This window comes from Ipomoea nil, unplaced genomic scaffold, assembly GCF_001879475.1.
Source record: "Ipomoea nil cultivar Tokyo-kokei standard unplaced genomic scaffold, Asagao_1.1 scaffold3314, whole genome shotgun sequence".
NCBI lineage: Eukaryota > Viridiplantae > Streptophyta > Magnoliopsida > Solanales > Convolvulaceae > Ipomoea > Ipomoea nil.
This window is the reverse complement of record NW_017619742.1, coordinates 2061500-2080944: the sequence shown is the minus strand read 5'-3', so window position 1 is coordinate 2080944 and position 19445 is coordinate 2061500. Positions and strand designations below refer to the sequence as shown.

The 19445-nt window shown below is 36.3% G+C and overlaps 2 protein-coding genes across 2 annotated transcripts in view; one reads left to right on the top strand and one right to left on the bottom strand.

Moving 5' to 3' along the window:
* LOC109169578 (GDSL esterase/lipase At1g28590-like) overlaps window positions 1-14080 on the top strand; it is a 54713-nt gene extending 40633 nt beyond the window's left edge. Inside the window, exons 4-5 of the mRNA XM_019318452.1 lie at window positions 12880-13156; window positions 13497-14080. Coding sequence (XP_019173997.1) covers window positions 12880-13156; window positions 13497-13711 — 492 coding nt within the window. The 3' untranslated portion in view covers window positions 13712-14080. The remainder of the gene's footprint in view (window positions 1-12879; window positions 13157-13496) is intronic.
* A 569-nt stretch (window positions 14081-14649) lies between these two features.
* On the bottom strand, window positions 14650-18248 carry LOC109169579 (hydroxyproline O-arabinosyltransferase 1-like). Its single transcript, XM_019318453.1, has 8 exons — window positions 17690-18248; window positions 16643-16710; window positions 16345-16546; window positions 16140-16237; window positions 15959-16028; window positions 15234-15305; window positions 15055-15168; window positions 14650-14934 (listed from the first exon to the last, which is right to left on the bottom strand). Exons 1-8 carry the CDS (start codon window positions 18107-18109, stop codon window positions 14875-14877), a joined length of 1104 nt encoding a protein of 367 aa, XP_019173998.1. The 5' UTR covers window positions 18110-18248; the 3' UTR covers window positions 14650-14874.
* Window positions 18249-19445: the final 1197 nt, after the last annotated feature.

The following is a 19445-nucleotide window of genomic DNA, read 5'->3' as shown; positions in this document are numbered from 1 at the left end:
TGAAGCTACAATGGGATTCTTCCAAGTCTTTGAGGATTCAAGACAAAGGGTTTCTCGTGAGCTTTAAGGTATTTTGATTCATCTCTATCTTTGCATTGAGAGCATTCTTGGGACAATACTCATCTTATTTGAATCTTGGACTAGGTTCATATCAATTTGGTATTCAGAGCCTAGGTTTGTCTCGTTATCATTGGAAATTTGGTTTCTTTGGTTCCCTAGGTTTATCTCATTCTTATCTTACATACTACTTTTATTCGTGTCTTATTCATTAAAAAAACCCCCCAAAAAAATTTTCTTTTGCATTCTTGATTGTGTTCTTGAATCTTGATACATGTTCTCCAGTTTCTTGAAAAACAATCCCGAAAGTGTTTTCCCTTTTTCCCGTCCAATATCAACGAGACCTCACACCTCCTAATCACCATATTACCACATATTCTGTCAAGAAAACAACCCCATCTTACCCTTACCTATATCCAAAGCGCATTTACGCGCAATCACGTCTCAATCACACCCTGTCCAGATTTCCGCGAACTGTGACCAGTTTCAAAGAATTACCTATATCTCGAGATCCACTGGTTAGTTTTATCTGAAATTTGGATATGTTGTAGATCTCTTCTGGGGCGTTCTATTGATATATTATAAACTTGCTAATTCCTTACGGTCATTGAGATATTGATCTTCGAAGTAAGGGCATCGTTTCTGTTTTTTTGGGTGATTCTTGAAATTCTTGATTCTGTTTTGAAGTGCTTGTGTGGAACCACTTGGTCTGAAATTTTTGGTGATATTTACAGTAATTATTTGGAGGTTATTTATCAAAAAAATCAAAAAAAAAATCAAGAAAGTTGAAAAAAAAACAAAAAAAAACAAAAAAGAGAAAGCAATAAAGAAGAAGAATAAGGTTGGGGAAAGAATTTGGCTGGTAGGAGAATTTTGGAGGGACAAGGAAGGGGAAAAGTATAAGGTTGGAAGGAGTTTTTTAATGATTCCTAATTGGTTGTGGTACACGTGAATCCATTTTATATTCTATTTGTCTCTATCTTTTGATATTGGTCTTGCATATCTTTCTGCCATACTTCCTTCTTTAGTTTCCTTTTTCTTTCAAATCTTATTTAGTTTCTTTGCTCGTATTGTCCTTTTTCTTTGCTTCTTTCTCTCAATTTTATTATCTATCTCACGATACACCCTTACTCTCAAAGGCTTGTGAAGTCTTCCAAGGTACGTTTTCTTGAACTTTGAGGTTGAATCCATATCAACTTGAGTACCGGACTAGAATTTTCCTTTTTGGAAAAAGGTTTGTGAGAGTATCTGCCACCTTGAGCGATACACGAGTGGAGTGTGTGTTTGTAAGAGTGTGTAGTACACCACCAGAGCCATATAATCCACCTCCTACCTGCGAGCTGAGAATAGTGAGGGAGCGAGCCAACTTTTTGGTTTCACTAACGTGATTACTCACACATCTTTTTTTTTTTTTTAGATATTTTTTTTCCTATACAGATGGCTGATCAAGTTCCAAACTTTCCCCAGACATTAGAACAAAAGATAGACAGGTTACTCAAACGAATGAATAATTTGGAGCAACGCTCACAGCAAGTGCAACCACCACATAATGATGAGCGACACCTGCCACCAGTAGGAAGAGTGGATCCTATATGTCAAAGGATCCAGCAGCGTAATGCGGAGTTAGGAAACATTAAACATGAAATTCCTAACTTCACCGGTGAGAAAGGACCTACCGAATACATAGAATGGGAGAATGCTGTTGAAACTCTTTTTTATTTAAAGCAATATTCTGATCTTACAAAAATTAGGATAGTTGCGGGGTATGCATTATCTTGGTGGCGAAAAAGAAATATAGAAAGAGTTGCTAATTTTATTCCCTATGAATCTTGGGTTCAAGTGAGGGAAGATATGCGCCTAACCTTTCGTCCTAAATCTTTTTTCAATGATCTTGAAAGAAAATTGCAAGGAACGGTGCAAGGAAATAAGTCAGTTGATGAGTACTACCAAACTATAAGTATTTTGCTTAAACAGGGAGACATACATGAAGAAGAGACAAAAACTGTTGCTTGTTTCGTACATGGATTGAACTTAGAAATTCGGTGTGGAATGAGTATTCAGAGATATGACACCCTTTATGATGCCCTGTATGCTGCACGTGAATCTGAGGCAAAAATCAAAGAGATGAAAATGTACAAGTCCAAAAATGGTGCATCAAGATGGAACAACACTTGTTCCACCCCTCAAAGGCGTGATGAACATCCTCCTCCAAGAGATGATTCACGAGACAAAGGTAAGGAAAAGGTAAGTGAGGCAGTAAGGCCTCAACATGATAGAGAATTGATTTGTTATAGATGTAATGGGAGAGGCCACATAGCTCGTGATTGCCCTAACAAGAGGGTAGTTAAGATAACAACACAATCTGAAAATTTTACTTCTTGTCTTGAATATAAATCTGAGGATGAGGTTTGTGACCATTTTGAAACCCCCAATGAACATGTTGAGAGAGAACCATCCATACCTTTAGATTCTGATTCTAAATATGTTGATAGTGAGTCTAGTCATATTGTTGTTGTTAAGGAGGTTTTGAATGTTCACCCTTTAAAAGAAGATCAGTCTCAAAGAGAAAATATATTTTGTGCTAAAGGGTCAATTAGAGAGAATGTGTGTGCTATGGTAATAGATTCTAGAAGTTGCACAAATGTGGCTAGTGCAACTATGGTTAAATTTCTTCAGTTACCTTTGCTTAATCATCTAAATCCTTATTGTTTGCAATGGTTAACTGATGTAGGAGAAGCTAGAGTAACCAAACAGGCTCTTATTCCTTTATCTATTAACAGTTACTCTGATGAAATCTTGTGTGATAATATCCCAATGCAGGATGCTCATATCTTGTTAGGTAGACCATGGCAATTTGACAGAAAAATAAGTTATGATGGAATGAGGAACACTTATGTGTTTCACATGAATGGAGTTACATATGTCTTGCCTCGTTTGTATCTTAAACAAGTAGAAGAAATTCAATTGACATTGATGCAAGCTCTCAAACCAGCATCAAAGGAAGAAATCAAAGAGAGAAAAGTGGAACCTCCATGTTTGGAATTGCAATCACCACTCCAATCTTCTATTTCGGTTTGTAGCCAAACAAAGGGACCACAATCAGTGATACAGTGGAAAGGACCAGCCCAAGGTGTCAAAGTGCAACCTCTCTTGGTAACTACAAAGGATATTAAGCAAGAGAAAATAAGGGGAGTAACTATTTACTCATTTTTATTTCAAAAGCATGCATTAAAATTCTCTAGATTTGTTTGTCATGTTTCTATTAATGAGCTCCTTGCTAGATGTGTTAGAAATTTGTTTGCGCCCATACATCCGAGATTCCTTAATTTTGATTTTACTAAAACTTTATTTGATAGAGATAAGGAATCACTGGGAAGTTATAAGGCACATTTGAAAACTTCTTATGTGAAATACTACTTGCTCAAGGGGTTTTCGTTCAAAGTCAATGGGATTGGCACTTTTTGCTTGGATTTGAGCAATGATTTAATTATTGATTCACATAAGGGACAATTTGATTTTCCAAAGAGTGATGATGTTTTGCATGGATATTTTCATTGGCCAAAGAAGAAAAAAGATGTAGAATCTTATGTTCATAATTGTGCTACTTACCACCACAATGCATCTAAATCATTACTTGATATTTTCATGGATTTTGTGTTTGGTTTAGCCTTAAGCTCTAGGCGGAAAGATTTTGTGCTTATTGACAATTCAAACAAGATGCATAAATTTAATATGTCTCATTTTGTTGAATTATTACCATCCAGAATGTTTAAATTCCCTGATGTGTCATTAGACTTAATTGCCTTACTTGTTGATTGTAGGATGATGATTGGAGCGACTCATGTCAAGCATCCCAAGAAAAAGTTCCATGAGCGTGATAAAACAGAAAGTGAGCTTGCTACTTTGTATTTCACTGAAGATTTGGATTCGAGGACGAATCCTTTTCAAGAATGGGAGAATAATAGGAACCAGTACACATGGAATCCAGAAAGGGTAAATAGTGGGCTCATCACAAGGCCCATAACGACGACCTTAAAACATCATTGGTGGAAGAAACAACAAAGACCAATAATAAGTCCATTCGATAGAGGAAAATATTATAGTGGCCAATTTCAAGTGATATCATGGATCGAAGACAATGCTTACAAGATTCGAGGTCGAATCATTTTCAAGAAGGGGAGGATGATGCGGCCCAACATATGAAGATCCATTAAGAATACTAATTGGGCCAATCACAAGGCCCAAGTCCAAACAATTAAGGCAACTCTTCATTGGTGATATTCAAAGATGGTGGAAATCCAAGTCAAGCCCATTTGCAAAATATGAAGAATAACTCAAGGCTTTTTTATAATTGTTTAAGTGCTGATTTTGGTGATTAAATTAGGCCCAAATCAGCCCTATTATATTTGGTCATCATTAATTGTTTGGCATAAAAGAGAAAACACTAGTTGTATTTAGAAAAGATTCCTTAAATCCTATTCTAAATAAAACTCTATTTACTTGTTTTCTAGATTAGGTTTAGGACTCTTTTTCCCATTGTATTTAGATTACAATGCTGCCCTATACCTATAAATAGGGCACATCCATATCAGTTTTAAAAAGCTTTAATTCAATAAAATTCGTAAGTTTTTCTTTACACTTGTGTAAGAAACCTTATAGCTAATTGTGGACTCAATTAGTGGCTAGTCGTGGACTCGACTAGCAAATTGATTCGTGTACTCGAATCAATCTTCCTTTCTTCAACCTTTAGATTTAGGTTCGTGGACTCGTTCTTGAATCGAAGGAAACTAGATCCGACTCTAGTTGATTGAAGATTGCATCATCGAGGTACTTGAAGCTACAATGGGATTCTTCCAAGTCTTTGAGGATTCAAGACAAAGGGTTTCTCGTGAGCTTTAAGGTATTTTGATTCATCTCTATCTTTGCATTGAGAGCATTCTTGGGACAATACTCATCTTATTTGAATCTTGGACTAGGTTCATATCAGGTCGGAGTTAGTCTTATCCTACCACTATGCAAAACTTAAAGTAAAAAGCAAAGCAAGGAAGTAGAGAGCTTACCGATCAGGGAGACTTTGAAAAGCTTGAAGTTGATTTGCTCGGTTGATCTGCTGAGGTGCTCGCTCGGGATTCTCTGAGTGTGCCGATTGAATCAGATGATTGAGGAAAGTTCAAATGAAGGCCTCAAGGGCCTATTTATAGGAGAGCGTTTGGGCGGGAAACCAACCCACTTGCGCGACGTGACCATTGCTGACTTCGAGGCGACCCTTGCAGTCGCAGAGACCGGCAGTCGTCGACACGTGGCGAGGGGGGAATGACAGCTGGCCGGTCGGTTTGGTGGCTGACGGTTGGGCTTCTTCATCCCGTCCCGTTTTTTCCCGGACGATCAAAAAGGCCCGGGCTGGGGGGCTCTTGGTAGGGAATACCCCGACCGACATAGCGTTACCCCGACCGGTGTGCCTTCGTCCTTTTCTTCTTGTCTTTGCAGGTAACAGGTCGGGTTTCTTGTGAAGAACCCGGTCGGGATCCGACCGGGAGTTACCCGAGTGGCAGTGTCGATCACCGAGTGGTAGCCCTTTAGCGAGAGAGCTGACGAGGGACACGTAGCGGCTCCACGCATTGACAGGCAGGGCACCCGGGACGGCGACACGTGGTTGCTACGTGGGAAGCATGCCGGACGGCCGGATTTGTGTCTCCTGCTCCGCGGCTATAAATACCCGCGATAGCGATAGTGTGAGGGACTTTTCGACGATCGATAGGTTGTTATTAGAGAATCCCGACCGCAGTTAGTCGGTACTCAGAGCAACCAAGTAGATTGTACTTAGGGCCTTCATTGTGATCAATAAGAGTAGTTTATTTGCTTTAATTGGTCTCATATTTATTTAGTTACCGCTTTACGTGGCAATTAACACTATCACCCACAAAAAAACACACAGAAATGCACAACACAACCTAGTCCAGTTGCAAACCAACAAATGCCCATGCTAAATCTCTAAATGCACTCTACTACATTGCCTCCATAAATAGTTTAAAAAACACTACCAAACACCATACTATATAACTTCGTTGTTTAGGAGATATGCTACTTAAATGCACACTATCACTTTGGAAAAATACATACTCACAAAACTACAATCCAAGAACAGTCAACTGTTTCTAAATGCCCATATCAAATGTGCACAGATGCCATATTTAATTTCGGCAATCAATTCAATCAATCTATTTCGGTTGCAAACAAACAAATGCTCATACTTCCTCCAAAAATGCACACTAACAAACTAGAAAAATGCACACTGACAAACTGGAAAAATGCACTCTAACTGTCAGGAAAAATACACATTTTTCCTGAGAAGGTGGGTGGGCGATGGTTTGAAACTTGCCGAGTGACATCTGAGTTTCCGTTTGGTGGCGGTGGTGGTCGGTTGTTGTTACGGAGGACTGTGTCGCTTAGTGCCTGGGCGGCCCGAGTTAGTTGTTGTAGATTCGTGAGCGAAGTTCGGGGGTCCTTGACTGACGTCTTGTTGGTGCCATGCTGATGGTCTACAGGACCAATATTTATTGTAACGGTAAGTTAGTGGGTTGCGCCCTTACCTTGATGCGGTAAGCGAAGGGGGGGGGGGGGGAGGTTCTTTAAATTAATGAAGGATAAAGTGAGGGAAGGTTATGTGATGATAGGTAGGCTCACAATCTCACCGCGCGTCCTAAGTTTCCTGAATCCTATGTTCCTAAATACCTAGAGTTCAAGCCTAATGTCCTAAAGTCTGGTCTTAAAAGTCTTATCCTATGGTCAAACTTAGGCTCTGATACCATCTGTAACACCCCGAAATTTTTAAAACTTTTTAATCTTATAATAGGAAAGCAATTCTATTAAATAATCCCAAACAGAGCATTCTAAACATAAGGGTCTGGGGTGTCATGCCACATCTGAGCTGGAGAACTCAGATGCACAGGCTATACTAATTAATTAACTTTAAACAATGCCATTACATCATCAAGGCACGCAGGCCGAAAGGAAATCTAACTATCTAAGCCTTTGGTCCTCTAGCGCGCTCCGGTAGCTAATCATCTGTGCCTGAAAACCAAATATATCTGTTCAGCGAATGATGCTGGTAACCCACTCCAACGCGTTGAAATACAATATAGGTAGGTATATATATATATATATATATATATATATATATATATATATATATATATATATATATATATATATATATATATATATATATATATATATATATATATATATATATATATATATAGGAAAACCATTTTGAAGCAGGAAGATATATACTTATGAGACACTAGCTTTTTAAAACCAGGAATAGACTCGACAAGTAGGGATAAACACATTCAACCGTTATAAACAAGCATATAAAGACGTTATCACATATCCTAAGGTCACAGGTTAATTTATTCATATCATCTTTCAATCAATATCTTTATCACGTAAGCACACTTTGGTAGCGCCACAGGACCAATCGCATGCCCATACATGAGGGTCAGCGCATATAGCGCTAACACGGCCCCGCAGTACCCTGCCTCATATCGCAGCATGAAGGGGTTGACCACAGCCAACTGATGAACCGCATCTCATCAAACCGTTTGTGAGCCAAACGGTGGACCGCAGCCCAAAAGTGAATCTCTGACCGCAGCCAGGAAAATGAACCGCAGCTCATGTAAAACGTTTGCGATCCAAACGTTGGACCACAGCCCAAAAGTGTAGTTCTGACCGCAGCCAGTTTATGAACCGCAGCTCATGTATAACCAATTTGACCGCAGCCAATATTGGGGTATCACGCACACATAACACATAGCAAGCTCATGCAACCCACATAAACATATTGGGAAAGGGGAGAAAACGTATAATGAAACCTATGCGTGGTCATCCACGTACTAGGAATAATCCTAAGGGGTTCATACTTCTTTCACCTAGGTCAACGGGGTACCAATTCAACTAGCATGCAATAATACACAAGACTCTTTTTATCTTACGAACGGTACTCGAAATATAAAACTAGACTCAGGCACGATAAACGGAGTCCGTTGGGACACCACGAAGGTCGGGGAAACATCAAACGGGGAAGCCAACATTCCGAGGTGGGGAAAAGCCAGTGGGTGGCCGGCGAAGTGACTATAGGCTAACTATTTTACCAAACATGGTCCTAGTTTCTCAATACCATTTTATATCACATATTTGGTAGTTGAGTAAATTTATTTTATGTTGTTTTAAATGTAGAATTTGTTTGCAAATTTTTATGATAGTAGTCACATTCAATACAACCATACATACATCATATATAGGTACATCGAGTAGAACCAATATCATTATACTTTTATAAATCTTATTTATCAATAACAAATTAGATCCCTTCAAAAAATATAACAAATTAGATTATAAAAATTAAATTATAATAAATAATTTCATTCAATTTAATTAAAAGCAATGAAAATATTGTTAGTGTCGCAGTAACTATTGTCCAAAGTTTGCTAAAATCACAGAGATCTGACACGCGCAACGAAATTGTGGTGGTTGCAAACTGACCGGGGGTTGCTGGATGCAACCATGGTGCATGGTGATTCATATATAGGTGGTTGTCAGTAAGCTGATATTAGCCCGACACTGTAATAAATTTGGCATCAACTAATTATTCCCTTCAAAAGTAATAATATGCATATGTGACTTTTGAGTAAATTAAAGCTTATTTTGTGATACGGCAAGATATCAGTTTAAGTTGTTTATAGTTGACCGTTCAAAATAAGAAATTCAATAGATTTAGGTTAGACTCTTTGAACACAAAAGTGTACAGTTTGATGTTGTCTCAATTTATCTTCTCTTGGACCAATTGTTATATCATGCACCAGTGCACATAATAAATCATTTGTTTCGTATATATGTACATAATTGTATAGTAAAATACACATAAACTCTTAACATAATACAGATAAACTCTTAACATGCATAATACATATGAACTCTTAGCATAATACACATAAACTCTTAACATAATACATATAAACTCTCAAGGCGCACAATGCATTGTGCACCCTGGTGCACGATATAATTTGCCCTTTTGGACCTAGAAACACTTCATAAGATTCAAAATATAGTCTAGCCAAATTGCATTAATTAGACTGATCCGACCTACGTCAATAAATTTTTCTTTTTAAACTAAGGGAGCCTCCCTACTGTCCACTTGACACCGACCCGATGCAATGCATCAATTAGTGTTAGTCTCATTGACGTAACGCGTCACGTAACATTAACTGTTTTGTTTATTTTAGAGAGGATGGTTCAAATTATTTGATTGATGGGGTGTAGACATTTAGATGGGAGCCAACCACATTGCTAAATTGTGTTTGGCTCAAAATTGATATACCATATGTATTATTGAATAAATTTCTTTAAAAAAAAAAAACATACATAATAACTTTTTATTTTAAATACACTATCCAAGATTTTTATTTTTTTTTTAAAAAAAACAATATTTTTTTAATTTCAATAAAATTTTAGAAGAAATTTCAATTTTGGTCCTATGACTATAGGAGTCTTGTTAATTTCAGTCCATGACTTTCAAAAGTGTCAATTTAGTATCTTAACTATGCAATTTTTGTCAATTTTGGTCACTACGGCCAAATTTCGCCTAAAAATTTTAATAATTAAAATAATGAGGATATTTTGATCATTTCACGTCCCTTTTCTTTTTCTCCGGCGAGTCCATCCCTTTCTCTCCCGTTTTCGGCGAGTGCAATGATCTCAAAGAAAGTAATGAGGAGTAATCATGATTACTTCAACTTTAATGGGAAATTCAAGTGTTAACTACCAAAATATGCAAGCATAACCAGATCTGATCTCAAAGAAAGAAAGTTGACATGTAAGGCTTTGACGAAACTCTTGCTTCGCTCCATTGAAACTTCATCGAACGTCATCGCCGAATTCGGCGGCAGCTCCACCTCCATCTTACTCAACTCGGGGGAGCAGAGATTGAGATTCTACGAAAAGGGATCGATTGGCAACGAGAAATGAATGTTTGAGGAAAGTAGAGAGTGCGAAAATTTATGCGGGAAGGTTTGATTAGGGAATAAGGGGGTTGGTTTAAAGTTTGCAGTTGCAGTAACGGTGGTTTGACGAGTGTGCAATGGAACCAATGCGGGGAAACGGGAGAGAAAAGGATGGACTCAGCGGAAAAGAAGAAAAGAGACGTGAAAGGATCAAAATATTCTTATTATTTAACTATTAAAATTTTAAGACGAAATTTGGCTGCAATTTAGTCAGAGTAACCAAAATTGATAAAAATTGCATAATGAAAGTACTAAATTGACACTTTTAAAAATCACGGACTGAAATTAATAAAACCCCTATAGTCATAGAACCAAAATTGAAATTTCTTCTAAAAAAATTCCAAAAAAGAAAAAGATAATTCCTATATAAAGAGTCTCCATGTTTGGTGTTGCCACACATGACATATCCCAATGGCATTGGCTTGCCCATCCCTTGCGTTCAAATTCACACCAATTATTTCCACCTTATTCCTTCTATTTATAATTCCAAAACCCATAGCCATAGCCGCTTGCCCCTACACATCCATCTTTGCATTTGGGGACTCTTATAGATGTTGGAAATAGGGTTATTCTCTACCCTAACCACTCTCACATGGGCAATCCACCTTATGGAGAAACTTTTTTTCACCATCCCACCGGTCGCTGCTCCGATGGTCGTCTCATCATAGATTTTATAGGTATTTATTATTACAAAAATTCATATAAAATCATCTTACATGACCTAATAATGTCAAATATACAATGTTATTAGTTTATAGTGAAAATGCAATACTCTCATTTTACCGATGTTGTTTATTATTTATATTCAAACCAACTTTCTTTCTCACTTATTTTCTTTAACATTTCATATAATTTTTAAATTTTATATTATGTGTCTAATAGTAGTATTTTTTTTTTTGTAGTTTTAAAATATATAAATTTTATGCACTAATACCAATTGCGAACTACTATGTAATGTGATAGCACATCTATTACCATTTTAAATGGGATGGTCACAAGATCGAATCAGTGAAAATGTCTTAGTTATAAACTTATATGAAAATATTATATTTTCGTTAAAAGATATTATACATAAGCTAAGTTTTAAACAAAAATAACCGGATAACTTTATATATTGCACTCTGATCTATATGCTGGAAATTGATTTTAGGACATCCTCAATAGTGAGGTTTTTGAGGTGCCAACTAAGAGAGATAGGAAGGAGAGTGAAGAAAGAAAATAAAATATTTAAAAAAAAAAAAAAAAAAAAAAAAAAACGGCCATCCCAAAAGAAAATAAAAACAAAATAAAGTAAGTCTTGACGAGCCGTCAAGCACGTGCACTACACACACAAATGACTTTTTTTTTTTCCTTTTCTCTCCCCTGACGGGTTCACAAAAAAAAACTTCCTCTTGCAAGAAGACCCAAGATCTTTTCTCTCATCCCTCTCTCACTTCCAACTAAGGAATGTTTTTCCTTAAAAATTGTGAAAAACTACTAATGCAAATAACTTTATTATTAAGTTTTGGTTTTGAGGGTTTTAAATTACATGTTAAATTAGTCCAAACTTTTTGGTCAAGTGGTAGCAACTTTTGACTTTAGGTTAGAATGTCAAAATTTTGACCTTCAACAAAAAAAGAGTGAAAAGTTACATGTTAAATTGTGATGATATTTCAGCGGAGTACTATGGACGCCATTTATGCCTCCATCAGCTAGTGTTATGATGAATGGCGGCGGAAGCGGGTCAAATATTGACGGAGGTGTGAATTTCGCTGTCGCCGGAGCTGCGGCAGTTGACTCGGCGTTCCATGAAGAAAGAGGAATAGTTAATGTGGATACAAATTGCTCCCTCAGAGTTCAGATGAGATGGCTCAATCAACTGTTGCCAATTTTCTGTGCCACACCATCAGGTTATTATTATTATTATTTCTTCCCCGGGTGTTTGGTTAGGAGAAAGAATTAAGGATGAAAAGAATTTTAATTCGGTGGATAAATGTTAAAATAAATTTTTTAAATTACTTTGTTTGGTAGACATTAATATAATGATTGAGAATTGAAAAGAAAAAAAAAAAAAAAAAAAAAAAAAAAAAAAAAAAAAAAAAAGCAAATAAGGATTAAAATGCTCTTGTATAGTAATATAATATAATAACAAAAAGAAATGTAAAATAGTCATTTACCAAGAAATTACAATTCCACAAAGTGTGAAATTACAATTCCTATGGGGACCCTAGGAATTGCAATTCCATGGTTAGAGGGAATCTCCAACCAAACTTTGGAATTGTAATTCCATGAAGTTTGGTATGAATGGAATTACAATTCCATCTTACCAAACACCCGATCAAGTTTTAATTTTCTATTCAACTTTACAATGAAGAAATAATTCTGTTTGATATAATATTATATTATCGGTCGAAGATAAAGTGTTGTAAGTAGTTAATAATATGACATTGACAAATTTATGTATAAAATAGTTTTAACAAATTTCTTTTATTCTTAATTGTGTTGTAGAATGTAAGGAAAAGCTCAAAACCTCACTATTTGTGTTGGGACCTTTCGGGAGCAACGACTATCGCCGTGCACTAGGCTATGGAAAAGATATAGAAGAGATAAGATCATATGTCCCTGTTGTTATTGATGTCATTACCACAGCTATCAATGTAAGGCCATATATTATTATATGCATGCGTTTAATTTACACAATCACAATTATACTTTAAAAATAAATATAATAATGATAAATTATAGTGTAATAACTAATAAGAAACAAATATAATGTATGCAGGATTTGATTGAATTTGGCGCAACAACAATCATGGTGCCTGGCATATCACCAGATGGTTGTCTAGGCAGTGTCCTCACACAATTTGAAAGTGAGAAGAAGGAAGATTATGAGCCTGATACTGGTTGTCTTATTTGGATGAATGAATTGTGTGAGTACCACAATCAACATCTTCAACAACAACTCAACACCATTCAACATCATAACCCTCATGTTGTCATAATCTATGCTGACATTTACAATGCCAGTATCGAGCTTTATCGTCATCCTCGAAAATATGGTAATTAAACTTATATTTTGTTAAATTTTACAATATAATAAACTTTCGGGGTGTTTGGTAAATAGTTGTTAGCTGATTGGGTTAGTGGGTTTGACTAGTTGATAGCATTAGCTGATTGTAGAGAAGTGTTTGGTAACTTAGTTGTTACCTTATAAGTTATAGCTGGGTGTTTGGTAAATAGTTGTTAGCTGATTGGGTTAGTGGGTTTAACTGGTTGATAGCATTAACTGATTGTAGAAGAGCGTTTGGTAAATTAATTGTTACCTTATAGCTAATTGATTACATGCAAAATAATTTTCTCAAAAAGTTGATCGAAAAAACTACTTTAATGTATGTGCAGGATTCACATCAAGCCTTGCAGTTTGTTGTGGTGTAGGTGGGAAGTATAATCTGAATAAAGATGTGGGATGTGGCAACATACGAGTAAAGAGTTGTCCTGAACCATGGCGTTATATTGATTGGGATGGAGATCACATGACAGATAGAGCAAATAAAATAGTTTCCATGGCTCTACTAGATGGAACTTGTACAAGTCCATCCATCAACACTTTGTGATTCATTTAAAAAATCCACCTACTACATTTAACCATATATATTTTAGAGTTAATACCTTCAATGGTCCTTCGAGTGGTCATTCGAGTTTTAAATGACCTTCAATGGTCCTTCATGTTTTAAAAAATAGTCACTCATGGTCTTAGTTCTTAAACAAGAAATAAATAAATAAATAAATAAATAAAAAATCTCGAGTTTAAAATGACCACGAGATATCCTAAAAAGACCACGAATAGTTATTTTTTAAAACATAGAGGACCGTTGGATGTATCAACTCAATATTTTAAAATAAAGTGTTTTTCCAATGTGTTCTAGATTACTAAAATTCCCTATTCAATGAATGTCAATGTTAATTCCCAATTAATTGCTTTACTATTTCACTTTCAAACATGCTGAGGAATACATTTTAGCCTTGGTTTGTTAAGTTAGAGTAGGGGTAGGAATGGGCAAATTATTCGGTGGACCTGAGTTTACCTTGCAAGGTGAATCCAAATTGAAAAATACACAATTTACATATTGAATATACAGAATTTACATATTGTATGTTCAAAATTTTACATACTAAATGTTCACAATTTACATACTATATGTTCACAATTTACATTGTGAACATTCAGTATGTAAATTGTAAATATTCGATATATAACTTGTGTATTTTAAACTCGGGACCCAAGTCCATGGGTATAACGGTTGGTAGGAATGAGCCATGGCTCTAAATAGAGGGTTACGATTCGGTTTAATTTTGATTCGATTCAACCTAGCTTTTTTAATAAAACAAGCAAAATACTTTCACCAAAACCCATTACCATTACCAAGTATTTGATACCTATTCCGATTCCGATTCCGAACACACCCTAACAAATTAGGGGGTCTGCAAGACACTGGCACAACTTGACTTGGCAGCCACATCACATATGCATATTAGGATTTAGGAGGTCATATGAAGTAAAGAATACTGCAGTTTTTATTACCTTCTGGATCTAAAGAAATACACCATTATTACATGAAGAAGTAGAGAAAGGATGATTAATTGAGCAGAAATTTCTACTGAGAGAGAGAGATTCAATGAGTGTGTGTGTGTGTGTGCAACCATTCAGTAAAAATTTACAGTGCCTATACCTTCATCTTCTGAAGACATGATTGTGAAGAGTAATATATGTATGATCCTATGAACCCCAGTTAGGAATGTTAGCAGTGGCTTCATTAACCATCTTCACCAGCGTAACCTGCCAGAATTCGTTCGTATTTGATTGTAAAACTTAACTAACTTGAACCCATAAATCAGGTTATGATTAGACAAAATTTGTTCTTTCTATATGCAATCAGGTCTAAAGCTAAAACCATACCACACTTTTCGGAATACCAGGTGGTGGCAGTGGAAGGTTTCTTGGAGGCCAGACGTTAATATATGATCTCTTGTCAAATCTCCATGCTCCAATTTTTCCATAGGTCAACGTACCCTGAAAAACGTTTACTTGTTAAATTCTATCACAGGGCATTGGATCTTCATCGGTTCAAGAGATACCTTCTTGTCGTAATCACATCCATAAGTGTAATGGATTATGTATGCGTTGCCAACTTCTGTGTCCCAAGGAGGCTGGAAAGCATTTAACAAAACATGAAAACTAGAACAATGAAGAAACTTTAATTTCCACTCACACTATAAACAACAAACGAGAAGCAACTGATGAATCGGAGTCGTTTGTTGTTTTAGGGTTTATTACTATATATGCAGAAATTGAATGGGAATGGGAATTTGGTTCCCGCATTTAGTATGTCTAGTCCAGAGGGTATTATTCCTCACACCATTCCCTTCCTTCCACAACAAGTTTAATTTCCCCCGTTTCAATTCTTCTCCTGGCTATCATAACCCCCCTACATTCACGGGAATCAGCAAGGAAGAAGAGATGGGGGTAACCCCACCCAAGATGGCAAGAGATCCACACTTGTAACCACAAGGTCATGAGTTCGAATCCTTGGCCCCTTGGTTTGAGCCGGTCAGCTATGGGTAACCTAGCTGGTTTACTTCCTTGTGGTCCTTTACCGGCTAGAGTCACAGGACGGGGTTTACTCACACCTAAAAGGGTTGTGAGGTTTCCCTCGTCATCCAAGCAAGGAAGAAGAGATGTTATAATTTAATCATCCAAAGCCAAGTGCTAATGTCTAACAGGCAATCTTTCTCTATCTTCTGAGTAATAAAAATGAAGCAAAAACTTATACACTCAATAATAATAATAATAAAAGTTATACCTGAATCATAAGTTCTTTGTGTAAGATGTTGCTCACGTTATGCAGTGCAGATGAAACAGCATAAGCATACCTGTAGATACAAGAACATAAGATAGAAGTAAGGTTCAAGTTAATTCTGTTCCCTTTTACATATGGGAAATGAAATATTTTGAATAAAATCACTAGATTTGAAATTTATTACATCTCAAGTACCCAGCCAAAAGCTTTATCTGTTTCAGGGTCCTTTTTCATTGCCAATGAAACATTCATCCATGTTGGAGCTATCTTTTTCAAAGATTCCTAAGACCCATAGAACCAAATATATATAAATAAATAAATAGAAAAACTAATAAAAGCGGAAGGAACAAGGAAACAAATTAAACAAGATAGCTATAAAGTATGGGTACCTTCCCAAGAATGACAGGAGAATTCCCAATTGGATCAATGTTTGTTATTGGTCCCTTTTCTTCCGGGAAGAACTTTCTTAGAACAGACTCATGCTTCTCGGGCTCAATGTAAAAGAATGGGAATGCAGCTCCATGGCCATCTTTCGATAAGTTTGGAATAGGCTTCACAATAATATGATCTGGCTCCGCCATTAATATGTAGCTGTATAAAAGAAAAGGCAGGTAAGAGATGACTAAAAGCTAGCTAGCTAGCTGCTCAAGGAATTAGAATTCTATCAAATGGAGATTTCGTTCATACTCCTCTTCAATGTCTGCTTCTCGAAGCCATTGAACAAAAGCCCAAGGTCTGTTAAGGACAATATAGCCCTGAAATTCATGAAAACCATATATATTAATCCATATATGATAGCACCGCCAACATAAATAACGCTGTGTTATCCTGCAGAGGAGCCTGGACACAATGATACTTCCACAAAAGGAATTGAAACCACAGGGCATTGCAACTTGTGATCTACTTTGTATTTTTGTGCAACTTTAATCCACACACGCTATTAAACCTTTTTTATTCACCATTGGCATCTTATGATTTCGTTTCATCCCTCATTATGCCTGCCCCTGGATAATCTTTGTCCACAAAGAGCTTGTTTTTTAATATACAGTCATCTATCCTTTAACATTACATCAGAACCTACCATTTATGATGGATAGTTATCAATAGGTTTACCTGGTTTTCCACATCAAATACCGCATTTTTAATTCCTAAGAACCACTTTGCATTCCAATAGCATTTGATACTTAAAAAATCAGGAAACAGTTACCTAAATTCAAAGCTAGCTTAGCCACATTTTGTTGGGCGGAGGCCGTCAGGCGTCAACACCCTGCCTCTCGAAAATATGATGGCGTTCTATAAGAAAATAAAGTTGAGACTTCGCTACTAACTATAACACTGTAATAACATTCCTACACTCTATTCCTTCAGCGAACCAAACAATATAATACAATTCCTATTCTATTCCCGGTCTATTCCATTCCTTATGGAATACTTCTATTCCCTTAAAATTCATTCCGTGAACCAAACATGCCGTAACTTGCTTTTTGCATAGTGGTAAGCGCTTGATCTAACAAATGGTATCAAAATGCAGCTAAGACTGGTAGGTGCTGGGTGGGGAATTGTTGGTCAATAAAGGCTAATCACATTTCTAAACTATAAAAACTCCTGCTAATCACAAAAATGGCTAGGCTAATCACATTTCTAAACTATTCAAACTCCTGGTAATCACAAAACTGGCTGGTATTGGGAAACTGAAGCAAATTCACATAAAAGAAAGAAAAAAGGAATGAAAACCTGATCCATTCCTGAGGGGAGAGGCTGGGCAACGAAAGTAGGGATCTCGTCCATGAACCTATCGGGGGTGCCGGAGTGCAAGATCCTAGTGAAGCCACCCATTCCAGAATTGGGGCCGTCCTTCAACTTGTTGAACCAGTAATACATGATTCTGCACTGCCAGGCGTTGTAGACCGAGTCGGAGGCGGTGACGGCCGTGTGGAACAGCTTCTTGCCTGAAGGCTTCTTCTCCAATGGCAGTTTGATGATTGAGTGGTCAGAATTTGGGAAAATTCTCGCGGTAGAGGAAGAAGAAGAAGTGTCAGGAGAGCCCGGAAGTTCTAGCTTCAGAGATGTATTGGCTGACATTAGAATGTTGTAGGTCACCAATGCTGCTGAGAAGGTCACCACCGCCGTGAAGAACAAATTTCCCAACCCCATTTCCCCTCTCTCTCTCTCTCTCGCTGCTCTGTATTTGTATGTATAGGTTGACTTGCTATTTGAATATTGGATGGGGGCGGTTGAAGAAGAAGATGATCGACTTCTTCTTCTTCTTCTTCTTCTTCAGCTTCCCACAATGTATAATTTAGTTGCTTATATATATTTAACACTATTTATTTCTATATTGTACAAATGCAACCTTTTTTGCTCATTACCTTACCTTTACTCCTTTAGCTAACTACGTATTACTGGGAGATACTTTTAAATTCTACTCACAATTTTTATTCATTCAAAAAAAGCAATTAAACTACTGAACACTCTAAATGTATGCAATTTTAACCGATAGCAGGTTACCTGGCAGCTAAGTTAGTATTTTTAATAATTTTTAATAAATTCTAATAATAATTAAAATTCCCCCACCCCCTCTTCCTTCGTCTCCGCCGTCGTTTTATTTTATTTTTTTTTTTTTTTAAAAATTTATTAAAAATTATTAAAAAAATGTCAACTCATCTGTCACATAAACAGGTAGCCTGCTAAAATTGATCGTAACATGCTATCCAATGAAATTGCATTCATTTAGAGTGTTCAGTGACTTAATTGTACGTTTTTGGAGTGTTCAATGGTTTAATTGCACTTTTTTTTTGTTCAGTGACCTAATTACATTTTTAGGTTAGGTTCAGTGGCCAATTTGAATTTTATTCCTTCATTCTCTTAAATTTTGAATGTAAACAATTTTGTCTGGACGACTGGATCCACAAGATAAAAATGTTCTATGCCTGCTTGCACGCAGCAGATGTAACGGTCAGTGCTTATATGCATAACTTTCAACTTCTTTTTTTTCTTTGGCAAGTGTGCTCACACTTGCAATTTTTCTTTTTAAATTGTCAAGTGACTTAAAAGATTTATTTGGAAAAAAAAAATCCTCAATTGAAGATGCATTAAAACCACCTAGGAGGCTAGGACATTATAATACTTCTATATATATAATACTGAGTTATAATTAATGAGATGATATTAATTAGGATGTTGACAAGTATTCATTTATTAGTCATAAATAAGTTTAATTATTAAGATGCCTAATTGTAAGGATGAAGTGATGAGATTGAGATTGTTTGTGGATGATGTGACCTTATAAACCAGAAATGTGATGTTAAGAATAAGGATATCTGAAAGTTTGTTGATGGCATCTATGAATTTGAGTGAAAACTGAAGAGAGAGGTACACCTAACAGCCCAAGAAGATTGAGTAGTTGGTGTATTTGTTTTTTGGAAAATTTGTTTCTCCCTTTTATGTTAAACTCAATTTAGAGCTTCACTTATAGTATATTTTTTAAGAT

Excerpts from the sequence above, each read along its gene's own strand:
- LOC109169579 (XM_019318453.1), bottom strand. The coding sequence starts at position 18,109 with ATGGGGTTGGGAAATTTGTTCTTCACGGCGGTGGTGACCTTCTCAGCA. Across the intron at positions 16,238-16,344 it reads CTCCTGTCATTCTTGGGAAG|GAATCTTTGAAAAAGATAGC; the intron begins GTACCCATACTT and ends TATGGGTCTTAG. Across the intron at positions 15,169-15,233 it reads GATGTGATTACGACAAGAAG|GGTACGTTGACCTATGGAAA; the intron begins GTATCTCTTGAA and ends AACGTTTTTCAG.